This window comes from Cyprinus carpio, chromosome A7, assembly GCF_018340385.1.
Source record: "Cyprinus carpio isolate SPL01 chromosome A7, ASM1834038v1, whole genome shotgun sequence".
Classification (NCBI taxonomy): domain Eukaryota; kingdom Metazoa; phylum Chordata; class Actinopteri; order Cypriniformes; family Cyprinidae; genus Cyprinus; species Cyprinus carpio.
The window spans coordinates 26,412,763-26,426,562 of record NC_056578.1 but is presented as its reverse complement, the minus strand read 5'-3'; the positions used below and the strand labels follow the sequence as shown (position 1 = coordinate 26,426,562).

Below are 13,800 nucleotides of genomic sequence, written 5' to 3'. Positions count from 1 at the left end.
ATTGAATAAGTGCATTTATTCAGCGATCACAATTGCAAACTATACAGTCGAGGTCTCATGACAGAACACACTGACACTTTCAGAATGACACTTTCATTTTGATCGCTAAACTCCAGCTTAGTGTTTTCAGATCATCGGCGGCAGTGCTTCTGCAATGAGAAGCAAGTACGTTCGCATGGTTGCCAGATTGCTTAAAATAATCAAAACAGCAGGCAGAAAATATATCCTTGTAACAGCGAAGCTCTGATTCGGGGATTTGAAATCTTGATATCTGGCAACCGCACTCATGAAAGCTCAATTAGTAGAGACGTGTAGAGCAGTCTGCAATAACATTGTCTCTTTTTTCGGATGTTCGGTGCGTTCTTTTGAGAAAGTATGCTTGAATTTGAAATATTCGATATTCACAATATTTGCACATTTTACACCGTTGTCAAAATTATTGTGATATTATCGCTAATATTCGATATATCGCCCAGCCCTAGACTAGATACATATGTTGTGGGCAGAAATTAAGAATTCAGTCTCTCATTTTAGTAAGTTGTGGCCACTACGTACTAAGTGATTTTCTTTCACATTGTTTTAGTACAACGTGGCCACGATTTACTAAAACATGGAGCATAATTCATTCATGGCCACATTAAATAATTTGTCTTGTGTGGGCCCCCATATTTTTCTTTTCTACTATATCTAATAATGCTTTTTAATGCTAAATTCCACTTTAATCATGTTAAATTTTTGGGGAAATGATAAACATGAAAATAATTATTGGTCAAAATTTCTTATACTGGTGCATTTGCAAACTTGGTGCAGATCTATGTCTAATTTGTGAACTGCTTTATGAAATAAGAAGTGAATTAGTCCCAAAGCAGTAGAAGGATTTCACAGCAATAACAATCTAGGGATCCAGCAGCAATGGTAAAAAACCCATCATGCTAACAACCACTTCTCCTCTCACTCTCATATAAAGCTCATATGCATATAGATTCAGAGCTCTTGCAAGGTTGCTTCTTTCCAAGAGTGAAATTATTAGTCATGCCTGCATAAGGATGCAATCTTGCATCAATTTTTAAAAATTCATGCAGAAAATGACTCGATTTTGCCTGATGGTTGGAGCTGGAGGATATAGTTTGATAAAGTTTATGTGCACAAAAATATGAGCAGACCACATGAGTATTTAGAACAGTGCCAGTTTCATGTTCCATGCCAAGTGCTATTTGTCTGTTTCAAATTTTGTAGGAATAACACTCACCACAGAGAAAAGATTATATTTCAGACAGAGCAAGATAACATTTTTAAAAGGAACAGAATTCATAGCTTATGCTTTGAAAATATAAAGTACAGTTAAATGCACTTTGGCTATATCACATGTCTCAAGGATCATAAGTGCGTTTACTTCGACTGTACATTATAATTATCAATAGAGGAGAGAGCTGTGATGGACTAACACTGTTTTAATGTGGACCACTGGCATTGACATCTGTGCAAAAGCACGGCCAACTCAACGATGTATGTCAGCATGGGTACTCTTCCTCAGGTTGGGCTGTAATGAAGCTCATCCTAATAACCCAAAACTCACAGCCTCCCATTGCTCATCTAATTGGAAGCGTTTATGAGAGCAGCAGAAGAAGAGGCCTTCTTTCTCGTGCTGGAATTAAAACGCTAATGCACTTGAAACAAACAAAACAAAGCCTTTCTACATCTGGGATTTGCATGAACTTGAAAGTAACCATGAATGTCAATACCAGAGGACACCAAGTTTGAAGACAGAGCATTTAGCCACCGTACGACATATGACAGGAAGAGGAGCAACCACGCAGGAATCTAATGGACTGACAACGACAAAGGCAACATCTTCCACTACTTCGAATTGTGCTTTCTTCTTGTCTTCTCTGCCGCTTCTTTTAGCCTCCCTCTGGGATGACTGTAGGAGGGCGAGTGTTTATGAGTGGGCTGTAGTAGCAATAATGGAGGATGCTGTCTGTGCCAATGATGCAGGAAGAGGTATGATGGGTGTGCTATTCCACACGCACAGCAGGGGCATCCCCAGTGGGCTAGAGCCAGCGTCACCAACCTGGCAACACAAAGATCTAACCAGCTGAGACGATGCCTGATGGAAGGTCACATCAGGAAGAGAGGAAATGGCAGTGAGGCCACCTGCTGATCAATACGAACTCTTTAATTGGTCAAAGTAATATGAAACATGAACAAGGTAATATACAGTATGTATAAAATATGGACCTGGAATGCTTTCTGATTGAAATGCACAAAGTCAGCTATGATTATGTGTTAACAAAATTCTTCAAACACACAACACAATTTAAAAGGGACAGTGGGAAATTAAATTGTTATGCTCTTCCAATGTTCTTCCAAACCTAGACACTATGACTTTCTTTCTTGGAACACAAAAGGTGAATTTTTATCAATATACACTTTAAAATAATACATACATTTTAAAATATAAAATTTAAAAAGTTATAATTGAAATGTATAAATATATTAAAATATTAAATTTGGTGTCAGTAGGACTTTTTCTTTTTTGAAAAAGAAATTTATGATCACTTTTATGATCTTTTATAGTGCTCCTTTGTCCTTTGGTCCTTGACAGCCAAAACGATTTAGCCTTTTATCAGTATTTATTTCTTGTTATTTTCTTCCGCTGCGGCAGGCTGGGAGTCTAGGGAAAAATCTGGCTGCAGGGACCACAGGGCTACTGTGACATTTAAAGTGTTGGATAGATGAGCAATGTATCATGTATCAGAGTGAAATGAGGGGAGTGACTAGAGAGCACTACTCTAGGTGAGGGCATTTTAAGGACACAGAGTCCTGCTACCTCATTGTACATGAGATTTCAATATTCAGGGAATTCTCAATTCCAGTCCTCGCGACCCCCTGCTCTGCACATTTTGCATGTCTCTCTTTGTTAACACACCTGATTCAGATAATCAGCTCGTTAGAAGTGAGCTTCGTGCATGAACTGTGTTCCCATTGACATGGTCCCTACACAGTGTGCATTGCTCCTACTCCCTGAGCAGGGGAAATCTGTTGAAGTTTACTTCACTTCAGAACATTCATTCACGGATTTGCACTGCGCAACGTCTTCACACACGGACAAGTGTGACATATTATACCTAGGGAAATAAATACAATTGAAATTCACGTCTCGCACACTTCAATGCACTTTGAATGGAACATATACATTCGCTTAGAACTGGAATCATGGCGGAATATCCTGTGATGTCCACTTCGCAGGGCACTTACGTTCAAATAGAACAAATGTCTGAGGACATAAGAGAAACATACAAAATGTGCAGAGCAGGGGGGCGCGAGGACTGGAAATGAGAACCGCTGGTATACAGCATACGGAGACCAGTTCAAGTGCATCATTTCCATTTTTTTTTTTTTTTTACAACAAATTCAGCTATAAATAATTTTAAATAATGTGAACCGATGGCTTTAACATAAGCATATAACGATAAATTGAACAACATAAATTTATAGTAGGTTTGTCTTTATGGTCTATAAGTTAGCATTAAAAATCAGTTTCTCTATGGAGAAAATTAAGCTTTTACTTCTGAAACCTGATTCTTGCACTATATGAGGTTAAACAAAATGCAGTCGTCATGTTCTTTTGCTACGTGTTGAAAGCCTTGTGACATCATCAGTGTAAGTGGATACAATTTCCTCTGTCTGGAAACAGTTTAGCCAAAGGTCAGTCCTAAATACGCTATGGCTGAAGGGGCTACCTGTCCCTTCCAAAGGTGTTTAAAAGAGGATGGTGGCCATTTAGCGAACAAGATTATATGTCAGTGAAAGAACAGTAACATAATCACAAGCATTGCCTCAGGTTTCACAATACTGGTGTCATATAATAATTACAGCAATAACAAAAGATGAGATTCTGATTAAAAATTTGCACAGAAAAGAAGTAACTGCAGTCCCTTGGGCATGCATTAACATTCAGAAACCATTTTTCTCATACTGAATAAACTAGCAAAACTCATTTCTTATTGGATTTGTTTGCACGCTAGAGAATGAGCCCTGATGGCTGACGACCCACCTTTATGTACAGTAATTCAGTGAGAAGATGTATTGCTCTCAGTCAAATATAAGTATGAAAACATTTAAATTATCACCCTTAGATGACATTTCTGGCACTCTGAGTGGTAGTTTACATGTTTTATAGTTTGCTGTGCTGTAACTCTGAGCTCATTTAAACTGCCAGGCAAAGTAAAAAGAAAAAGGGATCCCTTTAAAACAACACTGCTTAATCAAGTCAGTGTCAAGATAGCCCAGTGAATCACAACTTGTAGCCACGTTGCCATGGTTTCTGTCTCAACCCCCAACTAGCTGCTTACAGTTTGGTTTGTTTGTTTATTCCTCAGGATAAAACTGGTATCAACATTACAAGTGTGTGAAACATCTGTTCTATACATTTGTGTAAAATTGTGCTCTATATCTCCAAGGTGTGCTTGAAATGCACAACCCACCAGTAATGGGTGAGACACAAATCATGGACTGGAAGAGACAAGAAAGGATGACAGAAAACATCTCCACTCTTTGAATACATTGTGCATTTAGAGAATACAGGGAATTGGACATTTGGCTTACCTGAACAAATGAGTTTCATCAACATGTACTCCCTGCCACAGTCTTTCCTATAGTGACATCTTAAATAATTGACCAAGCAGGTTCCAATTCTGACCTTCTCCTTTGGGCAAAGAAGGATGATGTTTTCATCTGCAGGAATGAGAGAGAGATCAAAGAGAGAAAGAAAACGACAGCCATCCAGATGTTTAAAGGCCCTGGCTTCATCTCACCCAGTGACCACCCACCCTATTTCATTCATATGACCACAGACTCTACATATTATTTATGACAAGGGCATCATTCCAAGCCAAAACACATCAAGTCAGTTTAGAGGACATTTATCCAGAGAGGTACGCCAACTAACCACCTCTCACACTTCAGTGTGTGTATTAAGCCTGACTCCAATACAAGCATATAATTTCAAATTTTAAATATTATAAGTCTTGTTTTTTTATTCTCTGGAATTCCAGTTTGCACAAATAAGGAGATAATTAGAAAACCCACAACTGAGATGTAAAGAGTTGCTGCTTGATTTTGAAAAGGGCTATTTAACAAGTGCAAAGAACAGCATCTTTATCATCGAACCTGATGATGACTTCAAGTTCAATACTCTGGGTTATTTATTTTATGTACCGTAGCATAACTTACCAGGGCTCAATTCTATGGAAGCCCATTTCCGCCACTGAATAAAAAATAAAAAAAGGTAATTGCGACTTTTAGAAACTCGCAATTCTGAGAAATAAAGTCACAATTCTGAGAAAAAAGTGGGAATTGCTCGGCAACCAAAATTATTCGGCTGAAAATAGCAACAAAAGCTCTTTTGGTGTTCGGCTGAATAAGCGAAAAGTCCAAATAAATTGTACTGAACAATGACATGACGCGATCAATAGAGGCGCGCACTAATGCAACAAAAATGTTGGCAGTGTGGATCCATTTAAAAGTGTCAGAGAAAGAGGCAAAATCATTACAAGCACCGACAGCGAGAGATTGTTTAGTACTGCATTGCATGTCTTCGATGATAAGAGGAAGGGGTGGTTTTTGCTGGTTACTGTATGATGATTGAAATCACACAATGCCTTTAAACAATTAAATAAATTGCAGAACGTTGTGTTTTCTAAAACACAAATGAAGTGCATGTATTCAAACAACGCTGCATGAGCTCGCGGCACCAGGGTTCAAAGTCCAAAGCGCAAGGAAACTCTGCGCTGCAATAGTGTAATTTGTCAGTTGCTTAGTAACATTTTTATGAATTGAATTTTATGAAGGCATGTGACAATGCAATACTTGCAACAAACGTCTTCCCAAATTCGTAATGAGAATAATTTATAAATCTACTGTTGTCAACAAAAAGAAGCACTAAGGTCTTCCTGCGGGTTTCTGACAAATAAAATAATAATAGTAAGGACAATTATAATTACAACAGCTCTATTAATACATTTATTATAGCATTCACATATAGTGTTCAGACTGTTCTTGTTTTCTTGTTCTGGCTGATTCTCTGGGAAATAACAAATAGTGAACTTCTTCAATCTACATTTGTTCCTTGAACGGCAGCCAAGTTGAGTACATACAGTATCTTTAGCCCTTATGCTATGCAGAAAATCTTTTACCTAATTTGGTGTTCACAGTCAAAAAACAGCCTTTTTAAAATGTCTTATGTCTTCTGCTATATTTTTACCATATATCGGATTAAATCTTGATTGAATCCAATATTTGGTAATAATATAGCATCAGAAGAAAAATTATAAGCAATTTTTTTTGTAGGCTGGTCATTTTTGACCGAGAACACCACAAGTGTAACAAGGTGGGGGAAATCCCCCCAATAAAGTACAAAAATTATAATGGGAAATTATCATTTTGTTATACCCTTATACCCTGAGTGAGCACACTCAGCAAGTTTTAGTCCAATGCAATTACAAATACATTAACTAGCATTTTCATTAAAAAGAAAATTCTCTCCGGGTCAAAATGACTGGAACAGAATATGGGTTAAAATGGAACAACAGCAGATAATCTAAGGGCATACATAAAGCGCACTATAATCTCTAGATAACCAAAATCAACTATCTGTCTCATTATTCAGGAATCAAGTGCATATCCAAACATGCATAAAAGACGCAAACAAAAAGTACTCACATGCTTTGGTGTAATTCTTGCCAGCCTTGATTATATCTGAAGTAGTGAAAACAAGATGACGGTGCAGGAGGAGAACTAGAAATGAAAAGAAAAGAAAAGAAAAATGGGACAGAGAGACAAGAAAGAGTGAAAGCAAGAAGGGCATAAAAAGTTTCATTTCATTACCATAAGGTATTATTTTATTTTAATTCTACATCCCTGCTTGCAGGTTTGATGCTGACAGCATTGCATCTCATGGGATCTTGGTATCTCAGGTGTGTGTGCAGGTGCAATTATTCAGAATCAAGGGAGACCAACTGACTACAGCAACAAGCTACCATGGAGCCTGGCTAATAATTTAACAAACTACACAGTGACCTTTATTTTATTACGAAAATACAAAATTCACAAACAGACAGACAGATCACACCCAAAAGCACAACTCACAATAATATGAACTTTTAATTTTAACTATTATAAAGGTAGCTGTTGTCTAATATATATATATATATATATATATATATATATATATATATAATATATATATATATATATATAGTATATATATATATATATATATATATTCACTAAAAATAACTAAAATCATGCAGTTGTTAGCTACCCTTAACATACTTTGATTTGTGTATTCTAATGTAGTCAGGTTGATTACATTAGTTGTTGACAAAACAGTTAGCGTTTCCATATGAAGCACTTTTTAGGTTAGGCTACGTGACAAAATATTTTACAGTGTATATTTCCGCATGTAGTGAACAGAATATGTGAAACGAGAACATACTGTGGTGACTGTATGACTTTAAGGTAAGAAACAGGTGAAGTAACGTAACCTACTTACCCGCTCGCAGAGGAGAAAATAGCCCCATGCAACTAAACGTCAGTGTTTCTCGGATTGCTCTAAAAAGCCCATATGGACTCAGAGCCTCAGCTGAATTTTACTCTGCTAACCTCCTCAGACATGTTTTACCACAATCCTTGTAAATCCGGCTCCTCTACACGTCTAAATATCTCGCTCGGTCGTCTTGCATGCATGTGCCACCGATCACAGACTGTTACTCCAAATCATCATCTGACAGAGCTGCGCAAACGCCGCTTTACTCCGAATCCATAACGATTTATTTACTTGATCACGATACTTTCAGTACAGTGACTGTAAAAAATCACGGTAAACAACTGGTGCATCTGGATGCTCTCCACCTCATGGCTGAGTCTCCCGGCACTTCATAAGGCTTTCTGAATAAAGAAATGAGGGCAGGCGATCCTGTGCCATTAAACAGAAAGAGAGAGAGAGAGAGAGAGAGAGAGAGCGCGCACTGTACTCAAGACAGGCGAATGCTGGGAGAATAAATTATACATTTCTGGCTAAGTAGACATTTAAAAGAGAAAAATCATAACCTTTTAGGTGACTTTGTCACCTTTGCTCACATTTCTTTTTATTTTGAGTAAGGGGCACAAAGTTGTCATTTGTCATTGTTATGAGTGTACATAGATTTGTATACAGTAGGCTACTGTATACTAACAAGGATAATAACAGGAAGCAACACTAATTACACTTAAATAATAAATAATTATTTGGCTGAACTTAATTCAGTTGGCTCAATCAATTCAATAATTTGTTTTCAAAATACAATACTGTCAGAAAGCACAAGAAAAAAACTAAATAAATAAAACCAACAATAATAGCAGCACAATCATGCGTGCAATAAAATGAGTCTATTCCTCTCACTAATAGTAACTCCCAAAACTTCACTGTAACATGAATTCCAATTCTAAATTCCAACATAACAGAACCTTAAACACCCTCCTCTTTCACCTGTCTTGCTCAAAAACACACACAATAATGACTAGTTTCAACATTAACTTTTCCCACCCAGTCACATGCAAAAAACATGCTGGGAATTAGAAAGTCCCTGCCCGGTTAATGTCAACAAAAACTATTTGTGTAATTTTAATAGTACAAAGGCTTACGTGACATTTCTTCCTCTGTTTTAGTGAAATCTTGGCCAAAAATGAATACAGTGGAAACAAATTCTTAATTCATTGCCACACTATTTATTTCTTCTTCTTCTACATGTGATGTACAACAAAACATGTGAGAGTAAAGGTTATCACATATACATTAATATTAAAGATTATTTCCAAGCAAATCACATGCAATAGCATTGTGGCAAAATATTCAAGAATTGTGCTGCTTATTTTAACTACACGAAAGGAAAAATCTCCTCTCTCATCTGGCAGGTGCACTTGCACTGTAGAAAAATTCGAAATTTTGGCTTTACTAATGAATAAAATCAAGATAAAATTCTGAAATAAATAAATAAAAGCACGTGACAGAAATTGTTAAATAGATTGTAGGACATGAAAACATTTACACTGCCAAGTGATTTACCTTTCACTGTTTTTTAAAGCCAGAAATAATTATGTATCAGAACCTCAGAACATGATCATAGTACTTTCTGACATTTGTTGAGAGATAAATAGAGGAGGGTGCTTATGAAAGTGCCATGAATATTGGCATTTTATTTTAGAACCCAGAGGAAAAGACAACCTATTGTTGTCTGATGCAACAGGGGCTGTATAGTTGTCAATGTAACTTTACTATGGCTCACATACAACTCAGGACCCCTTCACTTTACTTGTCTTTTTGCAGCTGTTAAATCTCAGAGGAGGTATAGTACAGCAGGTCAGCATTTTCTAAGTGCAAGTGTGAATCACTTTCTCACACTAGTACAAGATCACACCTTTGGGATTTGAGAATGCAACAGCTCAGCAGATATAAATGGGAACAGAATGTGCATAAGCCATTAGATGAATTGCCATTGCTTGTTTCAAATCTCAGCCCCTTGCTCTTGGCATGAGCTGTGCTGCACCATACATCACTCACTTTGCATAATTTACTGAAAAGACATATATTATTAGTATTATTATACTTAAAATGTAAAAGCCTTTTTCAAAGTTCTAAATCTTGTATTTTGTATTTCAGAGCTGTATATGCGTTTGTGGTCACCTTGGCCACACACAGTCCAACTAAATTTGTGTGCTGTACTGATGGATTTTTCCAAAAATAACAACCAAAGCCTACAACCCAGTTCACGCCTGAAAAAAACCAACAGCAAAATTTTATAAATAATCTTGTTATGTTTATCTCGATGTTACCAATTAAAATTTCCAGAGTGGCTCCTGTATTTTATAGTACAGTGGCTTTCAGTCCTGGCTGCTGAACCCCATCGAATCTACACACTCAGTTTAGTTCAAAGAGCTCCCTCCTACTGAGCTGATGATCTGAATCATGTGAGTTAAATAAGGAAAACACATCAAATGTGCAGTAGGTCCCCAGAATCAGGTTTGAAAACTACTAGTGCATTGTGAACCACATCCGTGTTTCCTTCTGTTTCAGCAGCGAAGCTCCTCACGAGTTGTTGCACAAAAACAGTTCTTTAATGAATCATTTAGAAACTCAGAAGACACCGGTTTGAAATAGGCTGAAGAGTTTTTCTGAAGAATCTTTTAAGGCTAATTCACACTGCCACTGGATTACAGTACATTACTTGTCAGATATTCCAAGACCTGACAAATGCTGATTCAACATGTTTAATTAGTGAAAACAAGTGCCAACCAACAGCAACAGATGCCAACAACACACACATTGATCCTACAAAACCCTAATAGTGTCTGTTGATGCAGTGTGAATCTTATTGAACAGTGTTTCAAGAGTTTTTAATGTTTGAATCAATCCGCTTTTCTGGAACTAAACCATGAGCACTATGATTGGCTGTGGAATGGGTTTGCACTTTTTTGAATCACTTTCACAGACTTTTACCTTAACTGTTCCCTCCTGGTGACCTGCCCAACTCGATCTGAACAGCTGAGTCCTTAGCCATCTTCAGGAAACAGCTAAAGACACATCTCTTCCATATACAGTTAACCCTCTAACACTAGCACTCTCATTTCTATCTACTTGTTTTCTTTTTATTTATTAAAAAAGACCCTCTAACACTTGCATTCTCTGTTCTGTTTCTATTCTTCTTGTTTTCTTTTTATTTATAATAAAATACTTGAGACTTATAGGGCACCTATTATACCCCTTTTTACATAAGTCTCAGGTGTCCCAATGTGCCTGTGAAGTTTCAGCTCAAAATACCCCACAGATCATTTATTATATCATTTTGTAAATGCCTATTTTGAGTGGAAGCAGAAACACACTGTTTTCGTGCATGTATCTTTAAATGCAAATAAGCTGCTGCTGCTCCCCGCCCCCTTTTCCAAAATAGGGCTGTGCCTTTACAGCTCATACCTCAAATACTCTGCCAAAAAACATCTGTCTGGTTTTGATTATCATGTATATCGTGCTGAAATCATGTGTTTTAAAGCCATATCAGTTTAAACTTCTGATATAGTGTTTTCTGAGTGCACACATTCATTTTCTGAGTGCACAGAAAGAGGCTGACACGGCATGTGAGTAGGCTACTAAACTAAGTTCTCTTTTATGTCTTATTGCACTTAAACTGTCAGTACACACAATGTTATGTTTAAATATGCTACAAAAAACAATCAGTTATGTCTGGTAAATGGCTGGGAAAGAAATCACATGTTTATATTAGATCTGTGTATGAAGTGACAGCAGCTATGCTGTACATATACTGCTATCTACGCTGTTATATGACCCAAACAATAAATAATAGCTTTAATAAAAATAGCTTTAATAAGAAAACATTTCTAACTTGAATGTTGCTTTTAAATTCTCTAGCGTGAAGCTAAACATGACGGATTGTGGTCGGCTCACTCAGGGCAGGGTCTTTGCTAATATGGCAGTGTCAGTCAGCGCCCGTTGGCAGTAATATTATAATAAGAACCCCTTCCTATGTCAGAAGGGGACAGAAATCTGATCGGGTCATTTTCTCAAATGCTTGCAGAGAAAGGCTTACAAAACTAAACCGACTGGGTTCTTGTTTTTCATGTTTTCTGAGTTGGTAGATGCACCGGACACTCAATTATAGCACTTCAGCACAGAAAAAGTCAGATTTTTATGTCCTTTCAAACTAACACTGTCTATTATATCTACTTGTTTTCTTTTCATTTATTAAAAAAAAAAAACCCTTGACCCTCTAACACTTGCACTCTCTATTTCAGTTCTATTCTATCTACTAGTTTTTTTATTTTTTATAAAAAACTTGACCCACTAGCACTCTCTGAACTGTTTCTGTTCTATCTGCTTGTTTTCTTTTTATTTATTAAAAAACAACAACAAAAATTACCCTCTAACATAGTGTAGTAAATTAGCTCAAAAGGGAAATGTATAAAAATTATTACATTAATAATAATTAATTACAATTATTTACCTCAGCTGCCAGTAGTTGTCTTTGTGTGTTTTTCTCCCCCTGCGCTCCCTGTGACATAGTTTCTCCCGCGTGTTGATTGTGTTCATTGATTTCAGGTGTGTCTCATTGCGTTCCTCGTTAAGTTGTGTATTTAAAGTCTTGTCTTCCCTGAGTTCCTTTGTCCAGTGGTAACATCATTTTGAGTCTCCTGCGGTCCCTATGTTCCCTGCTTTTTGATTTATTAAAGCTTGTTAAGTGGACACTAATTCGATTCCATGTTCCTCATTCCAACGCAGCAGCATAACAGTGACAGAAGTAACTGTAGTAGAATTAATATTACAATCAACTAATCTGTTCGTCCAGTGAACATTCAGTATAATTTCATATCAACTCTAAGAAAGTTGAGTTGGCCACAGAAAATAACTTTCTTGCAGTAATGCATTAGAGAATGTAGCTATAGATTGGATTGTAAAATGGACACTACTCACAAGCAGTAACAGAAAAAGAAACTCATGTAATTTGTGCACAATAGTTTTATAAACTACACTAACACATAACTAATCTAGACAAACAAACAATCACACAAATCACTCATTCATGGGGAGGTTGGAAGTGGATGACTGAAACTGTTAGAGAAACCAGAGAATGCAGTTATGGAAAATGAGTCAGTTAACCACCTGAGTGAAACCATCAGTGCCGTTTTATGACGGGGTCTACAGCTTACATATCCTAAACCCTTGTTTCGTTTACTTAAGTGTACGATATACTTGCATTGCCTTGGTCATTGAACGAGTGTCCGGATGCAGCCTCGAATAAATGTTTTGATGGTTTGTTGGTGTAGGAGTTCTTCACATTCTTGCAGTTTTGAATGGTAATGAACTCCAAGAGATGTTATTCTGGCTCGGTGGTGATTGGGAGAGTTTTCTCCCAGATGAAGGTGATAAAGAGCTAAGAGAGACATCAGGTGAGATCCAAGGATCGTTGGTGAATGTAAAGACAAGGCCGAAGCCTGGTGCAGACTTAAGGGTTGCAGAACAGTTCTTGCTCACATCCTCATCTTCTCAGAATCTAACAGAACCACAGACTGAAGGTGGGTCACTGATGTGAGGCCTTTATCTTCTATTGAGGTCACACCTCTCGGGGGTCAAAGAGCCAATAGTGACTTGCACTTCTGGAGGGAAAGTTTACGACTCTTTGTCTCTAGCAGGGTCTGATTTGTCTAAATGGTACACTAGTGTTCTCTATTATCTTTCTATTCTATTTACTTGTTTTCTTTTTATTTATTATAAAAAACAACAACAACAACAAAAAAAAAAAAAAAACACGTACTGCGTTAGACTATCCGGGACTTGTCACAGCACTTACATATTGTTGCTCTTTTGAGAAATCTAAAGTGTCCCACATCACCCTAATAGGCTACAGTATAAAGAGTGAAATTAATTCCTTATGAATCCAAAGTGCCAGGAACACAAAACATGCTATGCAACAAAACAGTAAAACTAATCTGGAAAAGAGAGCTCCAAAAAGAGCAAATTACATCATCTTGCCCAAACCTCCAGTAGCCCCTCACTGTAGAACACAACACTTGCCTTCCCACCCCTTTCTGCCTCTCCTTCTCACTTGTACTCTTTCCCCCAAAAGGGTTTCACAACCACAGTGGTTCCCAACCTCGTTCCTGGAGGCCCCCAACACGGCACATTTTGCATCTCTCCTTTTCAGGTCTTGGAGTCTCTACTAATGAGCTGATGATCTGAATCAGGTGGGT

The 13,800-nt window shown here is 37.3% G+C and overlaps 1 protein-coding gene across 2 annotated transcripts in view; it reads right to left on the bottom strand.

Annotated features, from left to right (window-relative positions):
* The window catches only part of LOC109092588 (protein BEAN1-like), a 51,667-nt gene extending 38,351 nt beyond the window's left edge, over positions 1 to 13,316 (bottom strand). Inside the window, exons 1-3 of one of the 2 annotated variants that reach the window (XM_042760603.1) lie at positions 12,057 to 13,316; positions 6,724 to 6,798; positions 4,609 to 4,737 (exon numbers count right to left, since the gene is read on the bottom strand). Coding sequence is in view for 1 of the 2 variants with exons in the window: in XM_042760601.1 (XP_042616535.1) it covers positions 4,609 to 4,737; positions 6,724 to 6,798; positions 7,556 to 7,583 (232 nt within the window). In the remaining variant the exon portion in view is untranslated. Of the gene's footprint in view, positions 1 to 4,608; positions 4,738 to 6,723; positions 6,799 to 7,555; positions 8,865 to 12,056 lie in introns of those variants that run through there. The other variant, XM_042760601.1, reaches the window with a different exon arrangement.
* Between the last annotated feature and the right edge of the window lie 484 nt (positions 13,317 to 13,800).